Source organism: Podarcis vaucheri (assembly GCF_965113315.1).
Source record: "Podarcis vaucheri genome assembly, chromosome: 6".
In the NCBI taxonomy this organism is placed as follows: Eukaryota; Metazoa; Chordata; class Lepidosauria; order Squamata; family Lacertidae; genus Podarcis; species Podarcis vaucheri.
In genome coordinates this window covers 88,534,178-88,561,056 of record NC_138764.1, presented here as the reverse complement: position 1 = coordinate 88,561,056, position 26,879 = coordinate 88,534,178, and the positions used below count along the sequence as shown (strand labels likewise).

General features: G+C 45.5%; 1 protein-coding gene across 3 annotated transcripts in view; it reads left to right on the top strand.

Annotated features, from left to right (window-relative positions):
• The window catches only part of RIPOR3 (RIPOR family member 3), a 102,399-nt gene that overhangs the window by 26,264 nt on the left and 49,256 nt on the right, over positions 1–26,879 (top strand). For all 3 annotated transcript variants that reach the window (XM_082225885.1, XM_082225884.1, XM_082225886.1), the window contains exon 2: positions 20,625–20,752. In XM_082225885.1, the coding sequence (XP_082082011.1) occupies positions 20,652–20,752 (101 nt within the window). In that variant the 5' untranslated portion in view covers positions 20,625–20,651. The remainder of the gene's footprint in view (positions 1–20,624; positions 20,753–26,879) is intronic.

Here is a 26,879-nt window from a genome sequence, read left to right as displayed (position 1 = left end):
ATCGTACGTGACGGATGGCCACACCTACCTTGACTGATTAATTCGAAAGACACCTGATTTGGCATTTAAGCAAAATAAAGGAATAAAGGAAAAAATAAAAATAAAGGAAGGAGGGAAGGCAGGAAGCCTGCAGACTGTCTTGCCAGAGTGGTGCATGCTCGAGTTATCTCTCACTTGGACTACTGCAATGCGCTCTATGTGGGGCTACCTTTGAAAGTGACCCGGAAACTACAACTAATCCAGAATGTGGCAGCTAGACTGGTGACTGGGAGTGGCCGCCGAGACCATATAACACCGGTTTTGAAAGACCTACACTGGCTCCCAGTACATTTCCGAGCACAATTCAAAGTGTTGGTGCTGATTAAAACCCTAAATGGCCTCAGTCCAGTATACCTCCACCCCCATCATTCTGCTCGGACACTTCTGGTGGTTCCCTCACTGCAAGAAGCCAAGTTACAGGGAACCAGGCAGAGGGCTTTCTTGGTAGTGGCGCCCTTCCTGTGGAACGCCCTCCCTTCAGATGTCAAAGAGAAAAACAACCACCAGACTTTTAGAAGACATCTGAAAATCGCTCCAGTTTTTGGTCTCAGCCTTCGAGGCTCTGGGAGAAGCCATCTAATTAATTTTCACATCCAGCCTCTACTGGAGGCTGCTTCATTGCTTGTAGTTTGTGGATTTACTGGCAACAATACCCCTCTGCCTCAGGAACACTGTTTCTTAAGGATCTTCAGAACAACCTTGTAAATTTCCTTGTTCAGCAAGGATGTTACAGTGGTGCCCTGCAAGACGAAATTAATTCGTTCCGCGAGTTTTGTCGTCTTGCGATTTTTTCGTCTTGCGAAGCACGGTGTCGGGAAAGTTTTGGAAAAGCTTCAAAAATCACCAAAGCCTTTAAAAACCTCAAAAAAGGCTACCACGCCGCGTTCTATGAGTTGCTCCTCGAAGTCAAGTCGCAACTGTATTAACGGTGTTAAGAAAAAGGAAACAAACTTGCAAGACGTTTCCGTCTTGCGAAGCAAGCCCATAGGGAAAATCGTCTTGCAAAGCAGCTCAAAAAACAAAAAACTCTTTTGTCCAGCGAGTTTTTTGTCTTGCGAGGCATTTGTCTTGCGAGGTACCACTGTATTTATACCCTATTCCAGCTGTGGTACACACAGGGCTCCTGCATGCTCAGGGATTCCTCTTATCCGTCAATGGCCTTTGCATATCTGTATGTGAGACAGATGAACTCAGGGGCACTGTGCAAAGTTTTGTGCATGCAGCAAAGCTTCTGCCTGTCTTTGGGTTGCAATGCCTGCGACAGGGACAGAGCCAAATATGTATGCAAACCGCACATGTATATGAGCCTGTGGCAAGCTCTGCCAAGAATGTTGGCAATATTAATTTTAAGAGCATAAATTTCCTTGCAACCAAGAATGCACATGAAAGAATTTAGAAGGCTTGAATCCACGCATTGTAGATTTGTAGAATGCACACGGCTCTGGTTATGTATAACTTGTTAGCTGTGCTGCAGCTTGGTTTGCTGAGTGCTGGGTGATGCTTCAATTGAATTTTGTGGGTGAGGCATAGACTTTCAGTCTAGGGTCTGGTTTTGGTTTTTTTTACAGTCTTTTAAAAAGAAATATGCATGCTTTCTATTTTGCTAATCAGTTTTTGATGTGCGTTTTCTATTGTTTGCTCTGTTTCCCTCTGTATTGAAGGCACCTCCCTTTATGGGCTGAAAACCTGGACAAGTTGTCTAACTTGTTTGGTGGGTGGGCTACTTGCTAGATGGAAATCAGGTTCTTAATTTGTCCCAGTGGGCAAGAGGGTGGTGACCAAACAAGACTCCAGAGGCTGTACTCGGTTTGAAAAGATTTATTTTAAATGCATCAGCAGAAGACCAGTGAATGCATTTCAGTTTGTAAAAAAAAGATATACGTAAGCTGAATAATATCAAAGAGGAAGCAACAGCACATTGTGCACAAATGAATTTTGGGAAATGCCAAATACAAAGTGACTATTGCATGCATAGTGTGAAATACCGTATTTTTCGCTCCATAGGGCACACTGGACCATAGGGCGCACCTAGTTTTTAGGGGGTGAAATAAAGAAAATTTTTTTTATCCCCCCCCCAGCCCCAAAGAGCAAAGAAGCCAAGACAGCAAGCAGGATCCATCCCACTCGCTGTCTTGGCTTCCTCTTTAGCCACATGCAACCTCTCCAGCTGGGAGAGGCTGCGCGCGGCTTTGGTAGAAGCCAAGATGTAGCTTCTGCGGATATGTCCGCAGATTGCGGATAGCTGTCTGAAGCCCGGGGAGTACAGTGCGAGTTGGCGCTGCACTCCCCGGGCTTCGGGCTGCAGGCTGCCCGCCGCGCTCCAAAGGCTTGTGGATAGCTTCCTGAAGCCTGGAGAGCATGCATTCGCTCCATAGGATGCACACACATTTTCCCTTCATTTTTGGAGGGGAAAAAGCGTGTCCTATAGAGCGAAAGATACGGTATGCCTTTTAGTTTAAGAGAAGGACGTAGCTACCAATTGAAAGCCAAATTCCAGGAAGCAGGCTCCTTAGGTGCTTGTTTCTGCATATCAACCAGGTGTCCAAGAAACAGAATCCAGGAAAATCCAAGAGAAAATTAGTAAAAATCAAATCAAATAGTAAACCTAACCTGAGAACTAAAGTAATCTATATTTAAAACTGTCCATAGACCGAAGCTCAGGAAAAAACAACTAGTTTGTGTAAGATCTCAAGGAACAGTTCTGATAAAAGGGTAAAATCCTCCCAAAACAAGGAACAAAAATTAAATCAATTCTGCACAGCTCAATATTTGGAAAACTCAGCACAGGAAAGCCTAACCCAGTGGAAAATTATTACAAGCAGAAAGAGCAGAATCTAAAAACAGAGGTTTTTTTTTCTTTGCGTGTTCCAAGCAAGATATATCTCACAGCACAAAAAGATGTAAGAAAAAACTGCTTGTGTAAAAACGAGATGAAGCTAAGTTGGGAGTCCAGAGAAGAAATAAAAAAGTTCTCTCTGTTCCCCAATATCCCCAAACCCCTTTCCTGCTTGCTGATTGGTTCCTTTAATGTTGTGGTGCAAATGCAGTGGCAAAAGGGCAGGACTGGTTCAACCAGTGCCATTTGCACTGTACCAACCCTTTCTGCCCCGCCCCACCCAGTTAGCCAAAGCAGCTCACTGCTGGGTGGCTAGCATAGTGCCTCTGCCTCACCTGGCAAGCTGCTTCTCTCTGCCTATCCACACACACACAGAGCATCAGTAGCACTGCATAGCATGGTGCATGATTTATTAGGATCATCAGACAATTCTACAGTGGTGAGCCGGCAAAGGATGTTGCAAAAGTTAGTGTGTTGCACTTGGCTGTGGAAACCTGGGTTCACCTCTGTTATGTACTGAGTTGAATAGGATCCAAAAGGCAGCAGTCTGATTGGTCTGAGAACAATAGGATTCAGAATGCAGCAGTCTGATTGGTCCTAGAACAATAGGGTCCAGAATGCAGCAGTCTGATTGGTCCACAGGAGCCACCCAATTCAGCTCCAGGTGGAAGCGAATCCACAACCTGATTGGCCTACAGGTGAATCCTGGAATTAGCCAATCACGTGGGGCCCATTGTGTAAATAATGTATATAAAGCAGACATTCTGGGGGAACTTCCATTCCTCCTCACCACTATGAGCTGAATAAAGAGCATGCAATCCACTCTAGACTCCGAGTATATTTCAACCTACCAGCTACAAAGTTCACTGAGGCTGCATCTACACAGCTATAAAAAAACGCTCAGAAAACGCTATGAAAAAACGTTTTAAAGCTCACAATGGAAAACTTTGCAGTGTTCCGGTTTCGGCTCTACAGCGCCACCTAGTGCCACAGTGTTAGAATGCATTTATAACTTCTTTTAAAAAACGAATGTAGCTGAGTCCTTAAGTATCTGAGCCTGGTTTTCTTACAAAGTGGGGTGCCCTCCACGCATGCATACCACCCTGGGCCGCAGTGCTCTGGCAGATGATGACATTGCTCCTGTTCTGTTAAAAAAGTTCCTCATTCATAGAATTGTAGAGTTGGAACTTGGAAGGGACCCTGAGGATCATCTAGTCCAACCCCCCTCAATGCAGCAATAGGCAGCTGTCCCATACAGGGATTGACCCTGCCACCTTGGTGTTACCAGCACCACGCTCTAACCAACTGAGCTATCTGTTAAGTTGTGGGTGAACATATCAGACGACACAGCGATTCTTCAAACAGCTCTTGATAATTCACAGGCCAGAACAGAACTGAACTGAAGAGTTCAGCCAGCCTGCTTATATAGAGCTCCAGTACAACGTAACTGTAACAGCTTTCTGTAACTATCCAATCACTGAAAGTCACTTTCAATCCCTTATTTGCATATGTGGACCTGAGTGAAAACTATCTGCAGTATCCCCCTGCTGGCCCAGGGTGAAAACTTCAATACATAACACTATCCAGGCCCTTTCTTCAATGGTTCCCAATTCATTCCCAAGGGAAGGTGGTGCCTATGACAAGCAGAAGCATCTAATTCCTGTTTGGTCCCCATCCTCTTCCCTGGTATGCTATGCTAAGATGAAGGAGGAGGGAAGCTAACCCTCCTTGTACTGGTTGCAAGTAAGAAGGCAGGCAAGTGGCGGGCAACTAAGATTGGCAGGGCAGCTTGCCAATTGCCCTAGTGGACCAGCCTCCGCTGCCTGCGTTCCTCCTCTGTGAGCGTGTCTGTCTGTGTGTATTCTACAGCTGCCAGATTTACAGTTAATAATCCTCCTGTGCTTCACATGAGGCGCACTGTTATTTCTGTTTCCTTAATTTGATCTGTCTCCTGGACATCCTAGTCATGCAGTTCCCCAGCTGTAAAATGTAAAATCCTTACATGATGGCTAAAGAGGATGAGGGTGTAGTCAAAGCCTTTCGAGAAGACAAAAGCCAAGATTTTTCCTAAAAAAAAAACAAAACATTGTATTAGCATGTATCCAGTTTAAACAATGCAAGATTCTGTGGTGGTGGTGTTAAGGTGGAGAGGACAGACTTTCTGTTGGAGAATAGCTTGTTTGCTGCTTAAAAAAAGAAGAAAAGCAATGAGGCAGAGAGGTTTTCCGCAGCCAGGGAGGCAAAATGCACAGCCTGGAAAAAGGGACTCACAAAATATCAGGGAGAGATGGGCAGTACTGCAGATGCTCACCATTTCCCCTTAATTTTGAAAGGGAAATGCTCTCATTCGTGAGCTTTATAGTCGTGGACATCTTTGTTTCCAAGGAAGTCCTCCCAAACTGCTGTGAAATAAAATAAGGGTGTTTAAATGTCCGTTTTGTGTTGTTGTGGCAGGGGAGTAGGAGTGTGTCTCTTGCCCCCAGTGGTGTCACAAGGCCCTAGCCTGGTTCCCCGGAAAATGCACACATGGTCTGTCTCCCGGTGAAGATAGAAAAGTCTTCATTACAGTCTTGGTCCCTAAAATTTGTTTTAATTTGTTGGAAGCCGCTCAGAGTGGCTGGGGCAACCCAGTCACATGTGTGGCATATAAATAATACACTATTCTTATTATTAGCCAGAAGGTGACAAAAATGCTCAACAGTCATGTCCCACAAAGCACCCCAAACTGCAATGAATGTGCAAACTGGGATTAGAAGGAAAACATCCCCCATGTGATTGAAATTCTGCAGTTTCTGTGCTGGGAAAACATTATTTCCTCACAACTGAAGCAATCTGGGGAAAGAAACCCAGACCCCTCACAACCAATGAGTAACAGCTGCCCTTTTTATTGTGCAGTAAAACAATCCTCTTGTTTAACATATGGTCGAGGATGTGTTGATTCTGTCTTTCTGTAATTGTCTGCATTGGTGATCCGCAGGCATCAGAAACACAAATTCCTGGGAATCTTGACGACTCATATTTTAAAAGCCACAAGTTTCTAGTCTCTATGATTCCAAGGTAAAACCGTACAAATGGGTGTGAGGTGCCACATGGCTGAAAATGGTGTGTTTACTTTGGTTAAAAGTACATGTGTGTTGTTTAGCTGATGTTTTAAGGGCCATGGATAGTGCCCCAGAGACAGTAATAATAAATAATAATAATAATAATAATAATAATAATAATAATAATAATAATAATAATAATTTATTATTTATACCCCGCCCATCTGGCTGGGTTTCCCCAGCCACTCTGGGCGGCTTCCAAAAGAATATTAAAATACTATGATACATCAAACATTAAAAGCTTCCCTAAACAGGGCTGCCTTCAGATGTCTTCTAAAAGTCTGGTAGTTGTTGTTCTCTTTGACATCTGACAGGGTGACTGTACACTCTGCTTTTCTTTATTTGAAGGGTTGTTCAGTCCACGTGTGGTTTAAAGGTAAAGAATCCTAAGGAGGGATTACAGGAAGGGGTCCTTCAATAGTGAAGGTAAAGGTAAAGGACCCCTTGATGGTTAAGCCCAGTCAAAGGTGACTATGAGTTTGCGGCGCTTGTCTTGCTTTCAGGCTGAGGGAGCCAGCGTTTGTCCACAGACAGCTTTCCAGGTCATGTGGCCAGCAGGACTAAACTGCTTCTGGTGCAACGGGACACCATGACAGAAGCCAGAGTTCATGGAAATGCTGTTTACCTTTCCACCACAGCGGTGCCTATTTATCTACTTGCACTGGCATGCTTTTGAACTGCTAGATTGGCAGGAGCTGGGAAAGAGCAATGGGGGCACACCTTGTTGCGGGGATTCGAACCACCGACCTTCCGATTGGCAAGCCCAAGAGGTTCAGTGGTTTAGACCACAGCGCCACCCGCGTCCCTAATAGTGAACACCTGGAGAGCAGACTGAGCAGGCACCCAGGCCAACTGGCAACAGCCTTTCCCATTATGGTGGTTTTTCTATTTAAATTATAGCAGTCTCTTCTAAATTCACATTTATACATATCTATGCTTTTGTAGATATTATCCACATCGATGTCCTCTTTCGTTCCCTTGTTTGGTGATGCGTTTCCTCCTTTTTGATTATGTGTAGTGCTCTCCCCCACAGGATACAGAATTTCTTCTGTCTGCCTTCACATCCTTCACTTTCTGCTTAGCATTTATCTTAACCACATCAGCCCTGACCAAAAAGTCAAATTTTGGTGAAAACCCAAACCTTAGGTTCAAAATACATGATGCTAACCAACACATGTCCTAGAAGTCTGCTTGCTTGACTTGCACAGATGAGTACACATTGAGGAAGGAGGATCCCATGATTAAGAATTTGGGTTTGTCCAGTTTGGTGAGCAGTGTACATTGGTGGGTTGCAAACACACACTCACATTTTCGGTGCTTGGTTAATACAAGTACAGTGTACCTTGGTTCTCAAACTTAATCCTTTCCGGAAGTCTGTTCAACTCCCAAAACCATTCAAAAACCAAGGTGCGGCTTCTGATTGGCTGCAGGAGGTTCCTGCACTCAAGCGGAAGCTGTGTCGGACGTTCGGCTTCTGAAAAACGTTTGCAAACCAGAACACTTACTTCCGGGTTTGCAGTGTTTGGGAGCCTATTTGTTCGAGAACCAAGGTAACACGAAATATAGTAATGCAGTCCATGGCCAGCCAACAAGCATGTTTCTCTCCATGACTTGATGGCTGCTGACGGCTGCTGATAAATTGGTTGCTTCACACTGTGGAGTTGTGTAACTGTGCCATTCGCTTATTTGTAACAGAAGGCTGTTGAAGCATCTTGCGCAATGCCAGCACAGTGGTTTCCAAGCTTTTTAGGCCGTCTGTATTTAATGTACTGTGTACCCGCCTTTCTCTCCCAGGGAGCCTGGTTTCCATATGCCCTTAGGGCTTAGGGCTGAACTACATATTACATGCAGTTGTGTGCAACTTCCCCAGATGGCATCTTCCCTCCCAGAGAAGTTGAGAGGGAATGATGTAAAGGGAAGAAGGCGTGGGGGAAAGAGATGCCTAGACTTTTCTTCACCTGCCTCTTCTCTTTCCCCCTCAGTTATATTTTATTAGGTTTCAACATTTTTAACATTTGCAATCAAAACACAATTTTCTCTTTTCTCTTATTTTCATCAACTTCCCACCCCGTCTTCCATGGGGTTGTTGTCTCTCTCCTTCTGCCACACCCTACCTTCTATCTATTAAATCATAACCACAGCATTATAATCTAATTACTTCCGTTGCTCATAACTCAAATCCTGCTTGCGAGTCCTTCGTACTATAATATTTCTTTAACTAGTCCTGAAAAAGGCTTCCATTCTTCCATGAAACACTCACCATTAGAGTCTCTTAATTTCGTTGTTAATTTTGCCAGTTTCATTACCATACCTATCCTTTGCCAGTTCCATAGTCCATTACCATACCCATCCTTTCTTCTTTGCTTGTTTGTCAGCCTTGTTGACAAGTAGGGCAGGACATAAGGAAAACAAAGGTTCTCCGCTTTGGCAAAGGAAGAGTTCTCCGCCTTGGCAAACTGTGACAGCATTGCTCATCATGACTTCATTTTCTTTTCTCAAGTGCTGTTCTCAGTTGTTGTTTTTTAAGTTTTGTACAGAAATTGCAAATCAGAAATGTGGGGTGGTTCTGTGCATAAGTGCTTTTAATGTCGCTCCTCTCCACGGCGTTTTATTTACTGTATGAGCTGAAGAAAACCCCCCGCAAATGGTTGAAGCAGCAGTGATGGAGGAAGGGATGCGCCATCTTTTCCACAGCACCATTTTGATGTTCTAAATTGCTCTCCCCCCCCACTACTCCCAAGCTAAAGAGAGGTACCAATATCATACTCATAGTGGTCGCATAGCATGTGGGGCGGGGAGGAATTTAGATAGGAAAACGGGGCTGCAAGTAATGGTTTACCTCCCTCTCCTTGACCTGCACCACTTTCTCCAATCAAGAAAGAGCCCATATTTTGTATGACATCTCTTTTGCCCCTATGATGTAAAACTGGAGCGGAGAGCCTCAGACTCTGTGGCCCTCTGTAGTCTCTCTATACGGCCCTTGGAGCTTTCCACAAGGCATACACCGTCTCTACAGGCCCTGGTTTCAACCTTGAGTGTTTTAGTCTGGCTGGCTCGTGTCCTTCTACTCGAATATTTCTTACTTGTCTTGCTTGAGATTGCTGTGTGTGCAAAGGTCAAATTCACATTCATTGCTCTACCCACATTTCCTTTGATTCCGCATGTGGCCTCTGAAAGCTTATCCAGAAGGAAATGCGGCCTTCCTACTGAAAAAGAATCCCCATCTCTTGGGGGATTATCTATCATCTATCTAAAGCAATGACAAACCTAGACAGCATCTTAAAAAGCAGAGACATCACCTTGCCAACAAAGGTCCGTATAGTTAAAACCATGGTTTTCCCAGTAGTGATGAATGGAAGTGAGAGCTGGACCATAAAGAAGGCTGATCGCCAAAGAATGGATGCTTTTGAATTATGGTGCTGGAGGAGACTCTTGAGAGTCCCATGGACTGCAAGAAGATCAAACCTCTCCATTCTGAAGGAAATCAGCCCTGAGTGCTCACTGGAAGGACAGATCGTGAAGCTGAGGCTCCAGTACTTTGGCCACCTCATGAGAAGAGAAGACTCCCTGGAAAAGACCCTGATGTTGGGAAAGATGGAGGGCACAAGGAGAAGGGGACGACAGAGGACGAGATGGTTGGATAGTGTTCTCGAAGCTACCAGCATGAGTTTGACCAAACTGTGGGAGGCAGTGGAAGACAGGGGTGCCTGGCGTGCTCTGGTCCATGGGGTCACGAAGAGTCGGACATGACTAAACGACTGAACAACAACAATCTATCTAATCCCCATCTCCTGATGTGAAAAGGATGCCATGTGTACCTTTGTGGAGACCACTAGTAAGAAGACCTCTGTGCCTTCTGATGACTCTTACTTACTGACAAGCCCATAGCTGTTGACAGTTTTGCAGCACTACCACTTTAAAGGAATAAAGGCCACTGCCAGTGGGGGCAGCCAGCCTTTCAGATTTAGGGAAAAGATGACGGAAAAGATTTCCAAAGTCCTCCTCATTGACCTTGGAGCACAGCACTTTGGAAAATCCCATCCGAGTCTATGCCAGCCCTTGAGGGAGTGAAAACACAACCCCAACAAAACAAATTAAAAATAGATGTTTTGCAAACTTTGGGCCATGATTCATTCTCTGAAGGAGATAATACTAAAAATAAAAAAATTCCTTCCAGTAGCACCTTAAAGACCAACTAAGTTAGTTCTTGGTATGAGCTTTCGTGTGCATGCACACTTCTTCAGATACACTGAAACAGAAGTTGCCAGATCCTTCTATATAGTGAGAAGGTGGGGAGGGGTATTACTCAGAAGGGTGGTGGGAATGGGAGATTGGCAGATAGCTGAGATGAGCCTGTTGACGACTCTTAACGACTGTAATAGGTTTTACAGGAAAAGGCAAGGGGTGAGAAGGTGAGAAATGGCTTAGTCATGTATAATGAGATAAGAATCCAGTGTCTCTGTTCAGACCAGGTCTCTCCATGGTTTTAAGTTTGGTACAGTGGTGCCTCGCAAGACGAAATTAATTTGTTCCGCAAGTTTTTTCTTCTTGCGAGTTTTTCGTCTTGCGAAGCACGGTTTCCCATAGGAATGCATTGAAAATCAATTAATGCGTTCCTATGGAAACCGCTTGCCAGGCTGGCGGTGCGGAGAAGGGCTTTTCTCCCCACCGCAAGCCTTCAGAACAGGTATGGGAACAGAGGGGAAGGGGCGCAGCGCTTCTCCTCTGTTCCCGGGGCTTGCGGTGGGAGGAGGGTTTTTCCTCCCCACCGCCAACATTCAGAACAGCATTCTGAATGTTGGCGGTGGGAAGGAAAACCCTCTTCCCACCGCAAGTCTTCAGGACAGCCATCCGAAGGCTGGCGCGGGGAGAAGGGCTTTCCGCCCCACCGCCAGCCTTCGGAGCAGCCTTCCGAAGGCTGGTGCGGGGAGAAGGGCTTTCCGCCCCACCGCCAGCCTTCGGAGGAGCCTTCTGAAGGTTGGCTCGGGGAGAAGGGCTTTTCTCCCCACCGCCAGCCTTCGGAGGAGCCTTCCGAAGGCTGGCGCGGGGAGAAGGGCTTTCCGCCCCACCGCCAGCCTTCGGAGGAGCCTCCCGAAGGCTGGCGCGGGGAGAAGGGCTTTCCGCCCCACCGCCAGCCTTCGGAGGAGGTCCGAGGACAGTGGGGAAGACGCGCTGCGCTTCCCCGCTGTCCAGGAGATTTCCCTATGGGCTTTCGTCTTGCGAAGGAAGCCCATAGGGAAATTCGTTTTGCGAAGCGCCTCCAAAACGGAAAACCCTTTCGTCTAGCGGGTTTTCCGTCTTGCGAGGCGTTCGTCTTGTGGGGCACCACTGTAATGAGTTGCAATTCAGCAGCTTCTCTTTCCAGTCTATTTCTGAAATTCCTTTGTAGTAAAACAGCTACTTTGAGATCTTGTATAGAATGTCCTGGGAGATTGAAGTGTTCTCCTACTGGTTTCTCTGTTTTGTTATTCTTGATGTCAGACTTATGTCCATTTATATCTGTAACTGGAGATAATACTATTATGTGTTTCCACTTCACCGTTAAGAAATTCCAGGGGGTGCAGAGCTCAGTGGGTTTGGTCTTCTTTGGGTTGAGTTTACTGGGGGCTTCTGGCATTTTGCAATATTTGCATTTATTTACAAATATACAGGATGTACACAGGTGAATGGTCTGACTCAGTATAAGGCAGCTTCTTATGTCCAGGAAATATTATGTTCATCTATCCCAGGAAACCATTTGGGGATGTGTTCTTTAATGCATCCCCATACCCCCAGACATTTTGCTCTGTGGGACAGGTTTTGAGACTCTGCCTCAAACCAGATTAGGAATTTAAACATTACTAGAACTTATGTTTATTTTTCAACAGACATATATACATTACAGTGAATGTCAGAAATTTGGTGGTTTATCAGCATTCACATGGGAATGCACACAATCCCAGAGAAATATTGCCTGGAAACTCAGAGATTCACTGGTGAACATTGGCAGTCGCCTAATATGACTGCCCACATTCCTTTATCTGTGTTCCAGATTTGAGGACACCCACGCTTCTATAGCGCTTTCCAGGTATTCACAAAACTCATCCACCTTTGTTGGCATACACATGGCATGTACTTAATGTTGGACATTTACCGTAACCGATAGTTGATGCTCGCATGGAAATAAAAATGAAATAAAACACCACTATTCATGGAACCTCCATAAGGACTTTTGTGGCGCCAAAGTTTTTAAATAATGGGCACCTCAGCTTCTAAAGCATAGATAAGTAAATGCAATTTAATTATAGCACCAACGGCATCATTACAGTGCCAGCAATTGGATCGTCTTACAGATAGAAGATGCTGATTCTTAATATCATAGTTTTGGAATGTTTGCATAGCGAAGTATCTTGTTAGGATGACACTGCTACTGAGGTCAATGGTCTCTCTGAAAAAATGCCTGGGAGCAGAGGTTAAACGCAGAGTTTATTTTCCCAGTAGATTTAACACTGCGGTGAAAGTTAAGAGCTGAAACTTAATTAGCCCTGGTATTTAAGTACTTTGATAGTAACGGCGACCCAGTTCTGATGTTTTTGCACAACAGCAATGTCCTTGCCATTTCCCTAACATTTTATAAGCTTTAACCCTTACCATGTTGTTGTGAAAAGCCTCTGGGCAAAATCTGCCAGGAGCTCAAGATACAGTGGTACCTCGGGTTAAGAACTTAATTTGTTCTGGAGGTCCGTTCTTAACCTGAAACTGTTCTTAACCTGAGGTACCACTTTAGCTAATGGGGCCTCCCACCTCCGCCGTGCCACTGCTGCGTGATTTCTGTTCTCATCCTGAAGCAAAGTTCTTAACCCAAGGTACTATTACTGGGTTAGTTGAGTCTGTAACCTGAAGCGTCTGTAACCCGAGGTACCACTGTATATGCATTTTTTATGTGGCCCTATGTGTCTCAGAGAGAGAGGGAGAGAGAGAGAGGAAGTCTACCTGTTCCCCTCTGGCGATGCCTGCTGTGGTTGATGGCTGCAATCCAGGGAGGGGTTGTTCTAAGCTCTTAGGGACCAGTGACATCAATGAGACGTAATCAGGCGTAACTTTGCTGCTTCCATGCCCAGGATGAAGGCAGCCCTCAACTCTGGACAAAGCAGTTCCTGTTCTGCCCAGGTCAGTCCTGGACATCTGGCAACCATGCACAGAGGTAGTTTACTGAACTTAAGTAAATATTATTTGAGCCCATAACTAAAAGAAAAACATCACCTAAAATGGTTTTAGGAGGTAGAAAGGGTAATGAGTCATTTTTTCCTTGCAAAACTTTTGAACTGGCAGAGCTCAGAAACAACCAGTCAAAGGGGGTAGTGTTAAAGGAAAGTAGTCAAAAGTGTAAATAATTACTAGAGGGGAGAATATATCTCGCTGTATCATCAGTATTGTCAGCAATGTGTGCGTTGCAAAATTCAAGAGGACAGGTCTCTGTCCCAAGGGGCTTACAGTCTAAAAATTGACACAGTGAAGATGACAGGAGAAGGAGAGGGAGATACAGTGGTGTGTGTGCTGTATCAGCTGTAACAAGACTTGAGAGGACAGGAGTGATTTCATCCTCCAAGTGTCTTGCAAACTGACTCACAGCTATCTATGCCAAGGTTTCCATAGATCTATAACTGAATTCAGGAGGCTAGACGCAACTCAGAAAAGCACAACTGAATGATTTCTTGCAGATGCAATAGAGGAGGCAGCCTCTCTCTCTCTTTTTTGCTTCCTTTGCTGCCACATAATAGGCACTCCTACAATTGTCCATTCATGCACATCAATTTCTGACTTTTGTCTTCTGGAGGTTTTCCTGTTGCTATTCAGTCTCTCACAGCTACAATAAACCTACCATTAAAATTACGGACTGGTCATTTCTTCATCAGAGGGCGAACAGGCAAATTTAGCAGGGGATCAAATACCGTATTTTTTTGCTCTATAAGACTCACTTTTCCCCTCCTAAAAAGTAAGGGGAAATGTGTGTGCGTCTTATGGAGCGAATACAGGCTGCTCAGCTATCACAGAAGCCAGAACAGCAAGAGGGATTGCTGCTTTCACTGCATAGCGATCCCTCTTGCTGTTCTGGCTTCTGAGAATATTTTTTTTCTCGTTGCCCTCCTCCAAAAACTAGTTGCGTCTTGTGGTCTGGTGCGTCTTATAGAGCGAAAAATATGGTACTTTCCCCCCTCACTGTATGCCACCACTGCTGAAGGCCAGCACTGCATGCAACTCCCTAAAAAAATAATAATCAAGGAACTTCCTGGGCTCTGCAGCGTCATATCCTGACTTATAAGCAAAAAACAAACCACAATCTAGGCTCAGACATGGTGAGGATCCAAGCTTAAGCATGGCTTCCTGGTTTGTTTCTCCCACCTGTGCGGGCGGAAGATCAAAGTGGAAATGATTGGGCAGCATGCACTGGCTTTTCATTTGCAACAAACCACAATGAACCCGCAACCCAGTTTTACAAAGTACTTCTTTTGCGAAGAAAGTAATTATTCACACAGTACACATAGTTAACTATGGCACCCACTCTCACAGGAGGCAGTGACGACCAGCAGCCTAGATTGCTTTAAAAGGGAGTAAGACAGCAGCCACGAAATTAAAAGATGCCTGCTTCTTGGGAGCGAAGTAATGACAAACCTAGACAGCATCTTAAAAAGTAGAGACATCACCTTGCCAACAAAGGTCTGTATAGTTAAAGCTATGGTTTTCCCAGTAGTGATGTATGGCAGTGAGAGCTGGACCATAAAGAAGGCTGATCGCTGAAGAATTGATGCGTTTGAATTATGGTGCTGGAGGAGACCCTTGAGAGTCCCATGGACTGCAAGAAGATCCAACCTATCCATTCTGAAGGAAATCAGCCCTGAGTGCTCACTGGAAGGACAGATCGTGAAGCTGAGGCTCCAGTACTTTGGCCACCTCATGAGAAGAGAAGACTCCCTGGAAAAGACCCTGATGTTGGGAAAGATGGAGGGCACAAGGAGAAGGGGATGACAGAGGACGAGATGGTTCTACAGTGTTCTCGAAGCTACTAACACGAGTTTGACCAAACTGTGGGAGGCAGTGGAAGACAGGAGTGCCTGGTGTGCTCTGGTCCATGGGGTCATGAAGAGTCGGACACGACTAAACGACTAAACAACAACAACAACAAAGACAAATTCATGGAGGAGAGGGTTATTGATGGCTATTAGGCATAATGGCTAAGCACTGCTTCCACTGTCGGGGACAATATTACTTCTGAATACTAGTTGCTGGAAATCGCAGGGCGTGGGTTGTTGTGCTTGAATCTTGCTTGTAGGTTTCCCACAGGCATCTGGGTGGCCACCCCAAATCGGAGTTCTCCTTGATTGTTCTGCGCATGAATTGTTGCGGAATGAATGAAAATTGAACCCCCTGCATTGCAGGGGGTTGGACTAGATGACCCGGATGGTCCCTTCCAACTCTAGAATTCTATGATTCAATTCTATGATTCTAACTGACTAGCCCCCATTTCATTCCAGTGTTTCGTCCCCCCCCCCCCGCTGAAGTTGACTGTGCACATACCCCAAGTGGAGGGCAAGGGAAGAGAAATACTTAGAGGCTTGAGCTCAGCCTGACCGGGCCAAGTGAACTTTGCAGATGGATTTCAGCAATACATCTTTGGAGGTCTCCTTCTGAGCTTCTCCCTGGCAGGGAAAGAAGCCTTTGAATGGAGGCCAGATTCTATTTAATTAGGAGCAGTTGTAAATATGTTTCTGCACTTCTTTAAATTTAATCCCCCCCCCCAAAAATCCGAATTAGATTTTCATTGTAAGGCTCACATGTTCCACACATACACAGGTAACACACAGAGAGCAGAGTGGACACACACACGTGCCAAAAGTAGCCCCTGGGATCCTCAGAAATGCCTAGGTTCAGCTCCAATTTCCCACTCATAATTTCTCCTAGGCTAGCACTGGGATCTAAAGGAACAGGGGAAGGGAAGGAGCAGAAAAGAAGCCAAGAATGTGTGGGGTCTTTTGTTCGAATAATCAGTGCGAAGGTCTTGGGGTTCACGGTGGATGACCCAAGGCTGGTGTTATGTACTAAGCTTGGATCCTAGAACAATAGGCAAGTAGGATCCTAGAATGCAACAACTGTTTGGCTTGCAGGAAAAGACCAATCAGGCTCCAGGAGAAAGTTAATCAGCCTATTAGGCTGGTAGGATCGTAGAATGCAACAACTGATTGGCCTGCAGGAAAAGACCAATCAGGCTCTAGGAGGGAAGCAGAATCAGCCAATCAGACCGGACTCATTGCGTAAATAATGTATATAAAAGCCTGAGGTTTTGGGGGCAAATGAATTACTGCTTTACAAGCTGCAATAAAGAGCATGAAATCACTACAGGACCCTGAGTATATTTCACTTGGTGACTTCAGTAGGCACTGCAGCACCTACTCCTTTGCAAGCTCATTGTGCTGAGCTTTAACAGAAACAAGAGCCAGTGTGGTGTAGTAGTTAAGAGCGGTGGACTCATAATCTGGTGAACTGGGTTCGCTTCCCCGCTCCTCTACATGCAGCTGCTGGGTGACCTTGGGCTAGTCACACTTCTCTGGAGTCTCTCAGCCTCACTCACCTCACAGAGTGTTTGTTGTGGGGGAGGAAGGGAAAGGAGATAGTTAGCTGCTTTGAGACTCCTTAGGGTAGTGATAAAGCAGGATATCAAGTCCAAACTCTTCTTCTGCATGGTACTTATGATGCTGACTATATTATCCATGAAGCACAACTGTAAGACACCTATGGGAACCAGCCTGGAGAGCTGGGCTGACACTATATAAGGCTGATGGCAGACAATATTTTTTACAGGCGGCTGGGGGAGTCACCTTATTGCGTGCGCGCGCACGCGCACACACACACACTTGTGGGTTAAACTGAAGTTTTCCAGAAGCCTTCCTAAGGGGAAGGGCCATAGCCAGGTGGTAGAGTACAAGGCTTGCATGCAGAAAATCCCTGGTCCAACCCCTGACATCTCCAGTTAAGGATGGAGGAACTCCCTGGAGAGCCAATCAGTAGAGAGCCTGTGCTCTAAACTGTAGCCAGCACTCTGTCCTCCAGATGTTAAACTGCAACTCCCATCACTCCCAAGCAGCATGATGAATGGTCAGGGGTGGTGGCAGCTGTGGTCCACCATCATCTGGAAGACACTACTGAGCTACATAGGCCAATGATCCAACTCAGCATTTGACAGCTTCTGATGCTCTTTTGTTACAGCGGGCTGAGTGTACGCACCATAAGCTGTGATCCCAGTTTCAAACTTTCTTCAACCTTTTAAGAAAAGAAGCAGTTCTGGTGCCTGTTTCCAGCCTAACAGGCATTTGTCCGGTGGACCTTCTCCTCTTCTTGGCTGCTGCACTTCTGACTTGGTGCCAAAGTCTGGGATCAGCAGAAGATGATGGTCCAGGGTGCATATGAACTGATTTTCTGAGTGCAACAGAAGTGGCCCGAAAACATTCTTTGGAACATCAACAAGAGGGCAATGCCCTCCTTCCCCTTCCCCTTCCATTGCACTCTTCCAGCGGCAGAACACACACTACAACAACTTTCTTGAGTTGATATTGCAAAGATTTCCACACAAGAGAATAAAACAGAGGCCTCAGGAATTTATTTATTCCCTGCACATCTGGTGTCATGGGAGCGAGGTCAGGAAATAACCACAAGGTCAAGCCTGCAAATGTCTTCTTTTAATTGCTTGTTATGCAAGGTCTTTTTCTTAATAAAAAAAACCTTATTATTAAGTGGTTTATTTACTTCAGCTCTAATGATTGCAATGATGGAATGACTTTTCTCTGTTTCGCACCAAGTCAGCTTGCAGGCCTCATGGGAATATCCTGCCACTGAGCCTCTTGGGCTTGCCAATCAGAAGGTTGGCAGTTCGAATCCCCACGACGGGGTGAGCTCCCGTTGCTCTATTCCAGCTCCTGCCAACCTAGCAGTTCGAAAGCACGTCGAAAGCAAGTGCAAGTAGATAAATAGGCACCGCTGTGGCGGGAAGGTAAATGGTGTTTCCGTATGCTCTGGCTTCCATCACAGTGTCCCGTTGTGCCAGAAGTGGTTTAGTCATGCTGACCACATGACCTGGAAAGCTGTCTGTGGCCAAAACCGGCTCCCTCACCCTGAAAGCAAGATGAGCGCCGCAACCCCATAGTCACCTTCGACTGGACCTAACAGTCTGGGGCTCCTTTACCTTTTATCCTGCCAGCCAAAGCAGGTCAGTGGATCACCAATCTATTGATCATGTTGAGCTCTGGAGATCATTAGAATTTCCCTCATTGCACAGGTGAAACAACTGAGCCCCCTTGGGGGAAATGACACATTCTATACAAATATGTGCAACAAAGTGCTGACTTGTGGTGAAAATGGTTGTGGTCACTATACAGATCAGCACATTCACTTTCTGTTGAGAGCCTGACATTGGATGACTGCTGAATAAAGGCAGCTGGATGGTACAATATGGGCGTCCAGGACCATTTAAACTTAAACCCTATTCAGACTACTCATGCAAATGTTTCATTTTTATAGCAGTTGCCAATGGGAGCTCCCCCATGCCAGGTTTAAATAGCGGGCATGGGGGTAGCAGATTTGACTGCAACAGGGTGGGAGGGAGGTTAAAGCTCTTCCCTGCCCACCCCTGGCCACTGCCCAAAGTCTCCATTCAGTTCAGGCCCCCTGCACATGCTGTTTCCTCCTTGAAAGCCCATCTACACAATTGCTAATAGCATTCAAAAAGGCATTTTGTCTGGAAGTTAGAGAAGTTCTCTTCCGGATGTGAATGGGAGCTCTGCTTGGAATGAGTGGCAGGAGCTGGGTGCCTCTCAATTCTTTTTTAAAGGCAAACATTTAGATTTGTTGCTTACTTTGCAGTTCAGCTGTGTGTGTGTGTGTGTGTGTGTGTGAGAGAGAGAGAGAGAGAGAGAGAGAGAGAGAGAGAGATATCTTCATTGTCATCCTTTCACTGCAATGGACTGAATTTACATGTATGTTGCATTTTAAGACGTGGGTCTAAATTCTACGCACATGCAGCACTGGGAATCCAGATTCCCCCAAGGAACAAAAGGGAGTGAGTGATGATGGGAACAGAAGCAGCAGCCAAAGGAAACCACGTTTGTTGGGGGAAGCCAACATGACCTGAGTTAGATTAATTAACGAGAGGCAATGTTGTGCTTTGGGAGCGAAAGCCTGCCAGCGACCAAGATTTTGATCCTGGTGTGGTAAAGCTATATCGGGCAACTTCTGGAAAAACAAACAAGAGTCCAGTGTAACTTTCAGTGGAAGTCTGTGCAAGCCCGTTGGTGTGGATCCAGTTACAGAATTATGCAAAGCGCTGCCAGGCTGATGCTGGGGGAAGGGGTATTTTGGTGCCGATGAATAGTCTGACTTCATCTCTTTCTTCCCTTGACAGCTGGACCATTGATTGGAAATTGTAAGAGAGGCAGGGACTTCTGTTTTGCTAGGGATGCTAGCTTGGAGCAGCTGAACAGTTGCCCAGAAATGAGATCTCATGTATGTGTGTGTATTTTGGTAATAGCAGCAGCAGCAGCAACAACAACAACAGTAGCTTGGTGCTACATTGTTCCAAGCAAATGTACAGCACAGGAGTTGGGCTGTAGAGTAAGTGGTGCAACCCAGACCATGCATGTGGAGAAAAGCCATAACTCAGTGGTGGAGCACATGATGTGCATGGAGAACGTCCCAGGTTCAGTCCTTGACTCTCCCCAGGGAATCACTGCCTGTCATCATAGGCCATCCTGAGCCAGTTGGACCAATGGTCTCTCCCCACATCACCTATTTTATATGTGAATTGCATACTGCTCAACCGTCGTGGAACAGCAATGATTGAGTACAGTGGTACCTTGGTTTAAGAACAGTCCTGTTTATGAACAATTTGGTTTACAAACTCTGCAAAACTGGAAGTAGTGTTTGAGAACTTTACCTCAGTCTAAGAACAGAATCCAAACAGTGGAAGGGCACTGGCGGCGGGAGGCCTCATTAGGGAAAGCATGCCTTGGTTTAAGAACGGTTTCGGTTTAAGAATGGACCTCCGGAACAGATTAAGTTCGTAAACCAAGGTACCACTGTACTGCTAAATCATCCACAACTATAAGCACTGTCAGTTTCCTTGGGGCAGCAGAGGAACAACACAATTATAGCTTGCAAAACAGATTAGCTGGTGCAGCTGCTGATACAATGGAGGATGTATTAAATGGGTTGTTTGTTGTGGCGGGGAAATGTAGAAAATGCATTTAGCAGACAGATCTGTAGAGGGACGATGGGAATGCAGTCAATTCACGAGCCAACTTTTGCACAATACTCCTGCAATTCTCCTTTTAAGGACAATACATGATATCAATTGATACGTAGTATCATAGAACAATAGAATCATAGAGTTGGAAGGGACCATGAGGGTCATCTAGTCCAACCCCCTGCAGTGCAGGGCACCTTTCACCCAATACGGGGCTTGAACCTGCAACCCTGAGATTTAAAAGTTTCATGCTCTACCAACTGAGCTATCCTGACTGCAGGATGTTTTTTTTTAAAAAATAACCCCTTGTTCTGTACAAATAGTTGAGCATTTTATCTACTTCCTGTCTAATTTCATCTGTTTCTCCTTTTATTTCCAGAGGCAACAGACCCGCTAACCAGGAACCATGTCGGTGAAACTCACATTTGACTCCCCTGCTGACGGGGGAAGGATCAGCAGGAGCTGCTCCTTTGCTGGGTTCAGCAACGCGCAGAGCCGAAAATTAATGTGAGTCGCACAGTTACAAGCAACAAGTTCCTTTTTCTTTTCCTCCGCTTATTAGCGTCTTGTTATTTTGGCTCAACCTAGCCATTCAAAGCCACAAGCTGCTCTCCCGTCGCATTTGTTTGAGTAGCTCCTCATTTTCCCGCTCCCCAAATTGGATTGAGAGCTCTGGGCAAGGAGGGCTAGCTTAGTGGTAGAACATCTGCTATGCATGCAGAAGGTTTCTGGATCAATCCCTGGCATCTATAGGTAGGATTGAGACCCCTGTCTGAAATTCTGGAGAGCTGCTGCCAGCCAGTGTTGACAACGAAGGGTTTGGGTGACCTGTCCTGACTCAGTACAGGGCATCTTCCAGTGTTCCTGGGGTTTCAGTTCTTGCCCATGTGCCATTTTCATGTGAAACCCCCTGCTATTCCCCCACTTAGATACTTGCAGGTATGCAAGCTGAGTACTTAACAATCATGCAGGGTGCAAAATGATTCATCCATCTCCAAGCCCAGATATAACTGGATGCCAAGGCTTCCTGGTTTATTTCTCCAGCCCACTCCAGAGGAATCGTGAAGTGGGATTATCCAGGAAGCATGCAGGACCACGATCCTTGATCCTATCAAACCACTAAACCAGAAACCCAGTCTTATTGCAATGACTGAATGAGGCCTATGTGCTTGAATGTTGTGTTAGAGTGTTGCATCTGACGCTTGTGTACTCAAATGAACGTATGTGGAGCAGGCATGGATGCATGTGAGGGAGAGCAAAGGGGTTTGAACACAGAGAAGGTACTATTTTAATTGGTTTAAAATATTTTTCAGCTGCTCTCCGGCCATGACTCTCAGAGTGGCTTACAAGATCGACATCCAGTGCCTTTTAAAATGAAAGCAATAAACAATCTACCGCAGTCACACAATCAATCAGTAGTTGAACTGGGTTCCACACAGTCGCAAAAACAAAACAAAAAGAGCTACAAAAATGCAAAATAAATAGCAAAAACAGGCAGACATCAGCGTAACACTCAAAATGGAAGTGTAACACTCAAAACGGAAAAATTTTCACACAAAAAGTTCGCAAACCGGAACGCTTACTTCCGGGTTTGCAGTGTTTGGGTTCAAAGTTGTTTGAGTACCAAGGCGTTTGAGAACCAAGGTACCACTGTACTTATTTTGTGGTTTTTATATTGTCATTTTATGTCATGATCCACCCTGAGATCTGCATATGAGGGGCGCTATACAAATTTAAATTATTATTATTATTAATTTATTATATATTGAATTTATATACCGCCCTATACCCGGGGGTGTCAAGGAGGTTCACAGAACAAAATCAAAATATAAAACCACAATAACGCTCCCCTCCCCCCAAAGAACCACAACAACATATAGAGTGTTGGCTACCATTTGCTAGGGCCTCTGAAGATGATCTCACCAATGTGGCAGATTCGTATGGGAGGAGGTGACAGACTCTTAGGTTGATTACACTCACCCCAAAATACATCCATAAATGTACATGGATTTCCACTTCCCTTATAAAACCTGAACAATATCAAGCTCCAGCAAGTCCTTTCTGCATTGTGCTGGTTGTCTAAACTTCAAAAGGTGGGGATTTGGGGGGGGGGGGCAGGGAGAAGAAAACCAAGCAGGCAATTGAACAAACAGATTTGAAACTGCAGTACATAGTGGGAGTTCTTACAGGGAAAGGAGTCGAACAGCTGTTTCCAGGACCAGAGCACCTCCAGCAGAGTAAGAATGCTCCAAAGAAGCGAGTTTACATTTCCCCCAAAGGCTATCCAGTTACTATCCAGTTGTAAAGCATTTTTAAAAGCAACAACAATCAGGTCTTTATGTACTTTTGCAGGGTGGTGGAGAGATTGCAAAACCGAAGTCCCATTTTAGCTAGGAAGGGTTTGCACTACGAGTAGGCTTCAGGACTTCCAGAAAACAGATGCTGCTGTTATTTATGGTTTCTGCACCACTTGTAGGCAATGTTTATGGCCAGACGCTCAAACTACAAGGAGTTTGGAGCTTGAACATTGCAATATACAGGCCACAATCCAACACTGTCTTAAAAGGCGGCACTGAAGCCAATTGACATCAACATTCTTAAGGAGGTTTAACAGTGCATTGGGTCTTGACCACAATAATTTTTGGAAGAATTCCCCCTTCCATTGCATTTAATTGCCCTTGTTTCAGCTTAAGTTGAAAATCAAAGGATAACGCACCTGGATGAGTGTTTTGATAAGGCATCATTTTTGCTAGGTCAGGATAAGCTAAGCAGGTAGAGGTGTGGTCAGTGACTGGATCTGTGACTGCTTTAGAACTTTGGGTCCCATGGCAGGTGGGAGATAATAAGTAAGTTGATATTTGCTGCTCTGATAATAAGGTTGAAGACAGATGGAGGACCCCGTGAGCTTTCCACCCATAGTGTGAACTCAGCTTCATAGTTTGCAATTAAAGCCAAATGCTGGATTAGAGACTTGTTTCCAGTGCAGGGTGGCCAGGTCCAAAAAGGGCTCCCAAACCTTTAGAACAGTGTTTCCAGCTGTGGTGGTTTTTGGGACTACAACTCCCATAATCCTTAGCTTGTGGGGTCAGTGGTCAGGGATGATGGGAGTTGTAGTCCAAAAACAGCTGGAGACCCAAGTTTGGGAAATACTGCTTTAGAAGAAGGCATAAACTAAGGCCAGTTGAGTCAGCTCATAGCCACTTCTGATCCTTGCTTTGCCACATAGTTATGCAAAACAATGAAGGATCAACTGGCTGCCCCCCAAACATTTCTGATTATGCCGAAAGCAGTCTTCAGGGGTTAGAACTGTGCAGGTCCAGACTCTGCATATTTACTTAGTAGACAATCACACTGAGTTCAATGGATATTACTCTGATCTTGGCAGAGAACTGCAGTATGATCTAAGCATACATCACTGAGATTCTTAAGTAAGTGACTGGAAGCTTTAATAGGATCACATTATCCCTCTCGTCAGATAACCTTCATTCATTCCTAGAGAGGGCAAATTCTAGGTACACATCAATTGCTGCATATAACGGAGGGTTTTATCCGACGTAGTGCTAAATTAAAGTCACTAAGTGGCATATTTGTTGCTGCTGGCAAAATGTTTTGCACTAGCAGACTGCTACCGCGTAAGAGAAGGGCACAAGCAGTTTGCAGATAACTTTGTTGCCCGATGGATTGCGTAATCGCTTACACAATGAGTTTCCCCTAGTGCAGCTTTTGCACTGGATCTCTCTGTTGCACAACCCTAAAACTCACCCATCCACTAACCAAGAGTTCTTGCACTAGCAGACATTGGAAAGAGCCCTGAGGCTGCAATGGTAAATGTACTTTCTTGGAAAATGGTGGGTCTTGCTTCTGAGTAAGCATGGGTAGGATTGAGCTCCAAGACACCACTCTCACAACAGCTGATAGAACTAGCCAGGTGTGTCTGCTGCAGCCTTTGTTTGTTTGTTTATTAACAGGTGGGGTGGAAATCCAGTTGATTGCAAGGAGAGAATGGATGATGTTAAAGGAGGCAAGAATTTACTGAGCTTGACTTTCTGAAAAGTAAATAAATGATTAAAGGACAAGGGGGTTGGTAAAAGTCAGGTACAAATCATCAAGTATTCCAAGAGAGAGATAAACTAGCCAGGAATCTGTCAGAAACAAGACCACCTTCAACAGAGATTCCCTGGATTGCCTTTACTTGGATAGGTGAGCAATGCTCAGTGGTTCAGTGGTTCTTTGTATTTACACAGCTACATAGTATTATGCTGTAAAAGATACTGAGTTTTTTTGTTCCAAGTGGGACTCTTAAATTAATGCAACTTGTTCTGTCCTGTGTTCCAAAGGAGGAACAAAAAATAAGTTGGTTTAGCAAGGAGGGCAGAAGTTTAAAGATTTAGTTTTCTTTATCTTACAGAGAGGTAAGATGACTCACTGTTTAAGTAGAGAGAATGATAGGGACTTTTCTTTCTTTCTTTCTTTCTTTCTTTCTTTCTTTCTTTCTTTCTTTCTTTCTTTCTTTCTTTCTTTGAATTTCTCTCTAGACAAATAGTGTACAACCTAATTCTTCTGAGTGGTAGTTAATGGTGGTCCTACTCAGAGTCGCCCCATTGAAGCTGAGGACATGACTAACTAAGGTTTGTTAATTTCAGTGCGTCCGCTCAGGATCTGCGTAGGAAGGGGGGACGGTGGGGGCGGACTGCACCGGGTGCCCTCACTGAGGGGGGTGACATTTGGCACACCGCCTGCCCGCAACTCCCAAGCCTACCCCGAGCCATCGGGGTGGGGGTGGGGAGCTGCTCCGCTTTGCTGGCAGCATTCCCCCCTTCCCCCTTCATTTTGACAGCTTGGGGGAGCTTGGGAGTTATGAGTGGGTGGTGCGCCAAATGTCCGCCATGGGCGGTTTGCTCCGCCCCTGGCAGCAGGGCGCGCTCACTGCTCCAGGTACCCAAGCGGCTATCCCGTACCCGGGAGGGCGCCTTCCGCACCACGCCCTCCTTGGGAGCGTGCCCGCCTGCCCTGGGCAGCATGGGCATATGCTCCGCCGCTGGGTCTGCTCTGAGTAGGACTTAGGGTACCGCCCACTATGTTTAACACAATGTAGTCTCAATGACTTCAGTGGGGCTTACTGTCAAGAAACTGTGCATTGTGTAAGTGAAACAGATGTTATTATCCATTAACCTTGCAGTGAAACGCCAGAGTAGTTTAGGCTGCGATCCTATCCCCAGTCCCCACCTACTTGGGAATAAACCCCACTGAATTCAGTAGGACTTCCTTCTGAGCAGACATGGTTAGTATATTCTTCCCAGGTGGCTGTTGGTTAGGGTACAGACCAAATGGCACTGGTTAATACACGGATTGAGGGTGTGTGTTACCTGTGGCCCTTCAGATGTTGATGGGACTCCATCTCCCGCCAGGCGCAGCCAGCATGGCCAAAGGTTGGCGGTAATGGGAAATGGAAGTCCAGCAACATGTTTAGGCAAGCATTTTCCTGATTTGAACCTTCAGATCTAATGGCTGTTTTAAAAGTTTCAGTGGCTACCCTGTTTCAGTGTGTTCCAGTTTGTTCCTGTGTCTATTTTAATTATGGGTGCTTTTATTATGTGTGTATTTTGGTTATGTGTGGATGCTCTTATAATTAGTTTTACACTTGCAAACTGCTTAGAAGCCATTCTGATGCAAGTATATAAATAAATATGGAGATTTTCACTTGCTCAACAGGGCTTCTCTCCCTCCTTTTTCCCATGCCCCCCAAAATTGGCTAGGGGTATGGGTTGGTGAAAGGGACGCGGGTGGCGCTGTGGGTTAAACCACAGAGCCTAGGGCTTGCCGATCTGAAGGTCAGCGGTTCGAATCCCTGTGACGGGGTTAGCTCCTGTTGCTCGGTCCCTGCTCCTGGCAACCTAGCAGTTCAAAAGCACAAAGTGCAAGTAGATAAATAGGTACCGCTCCAGTGGGAAGGTAAACGGCGTTTCCGTGCGCTGCTCTGGTTCGCCAGAAGCAGCTTAGTCATGCTGGCCACATGACCCGGAAGCTGTACGCCGGCTCCCTTGGCCAATAAAGCGAGATGAGCGCTGCAACCCCAGAGTCGGCCATGACTGGACCTAATGGTCAGGCGTCCCTTTACCTTTACCTTATGGGTTGGTGAACCCCAGACCTGCATACTGCGTGGCAGGGAGAGAAAGAGGCTGGGTGATTGTTCCATTTGGCAAGCTGTAAAGTTTGCGAAGATGGAACATTTGTCACAGCGTGACGTTGAACTCTACCCCTTGGGTTTAAGTTAGCCATGTCCATTAATTTGAATGGGTCTACTCTAAGTAGGGCTAATACTGGATACATCCTTTGTCTTTTTTTATAGGTGAATCATTCTCTCTCTCTTTGGCAATGCTTAAATGGCTACCCTACTAATACTGTTAACTCTTCTGTTCCAGGGAAACAATTTATTTAAAAATAAAATAAAATAAAAACATCTCAGCCTTTTTTTTGTTTAATGCTGCTTGCTTGCTTGCTTCTGACTGCTGGTTTCTCTTTCAGTAGGTCTTATTGTAACCAGGCAGGAAACCTTTGTGGAGGGATGGTGTAAAATTCTATCCAATAAATAAATAAATAAAATTCTGGGGGAGAACTGGCAAGGATAGGGAGG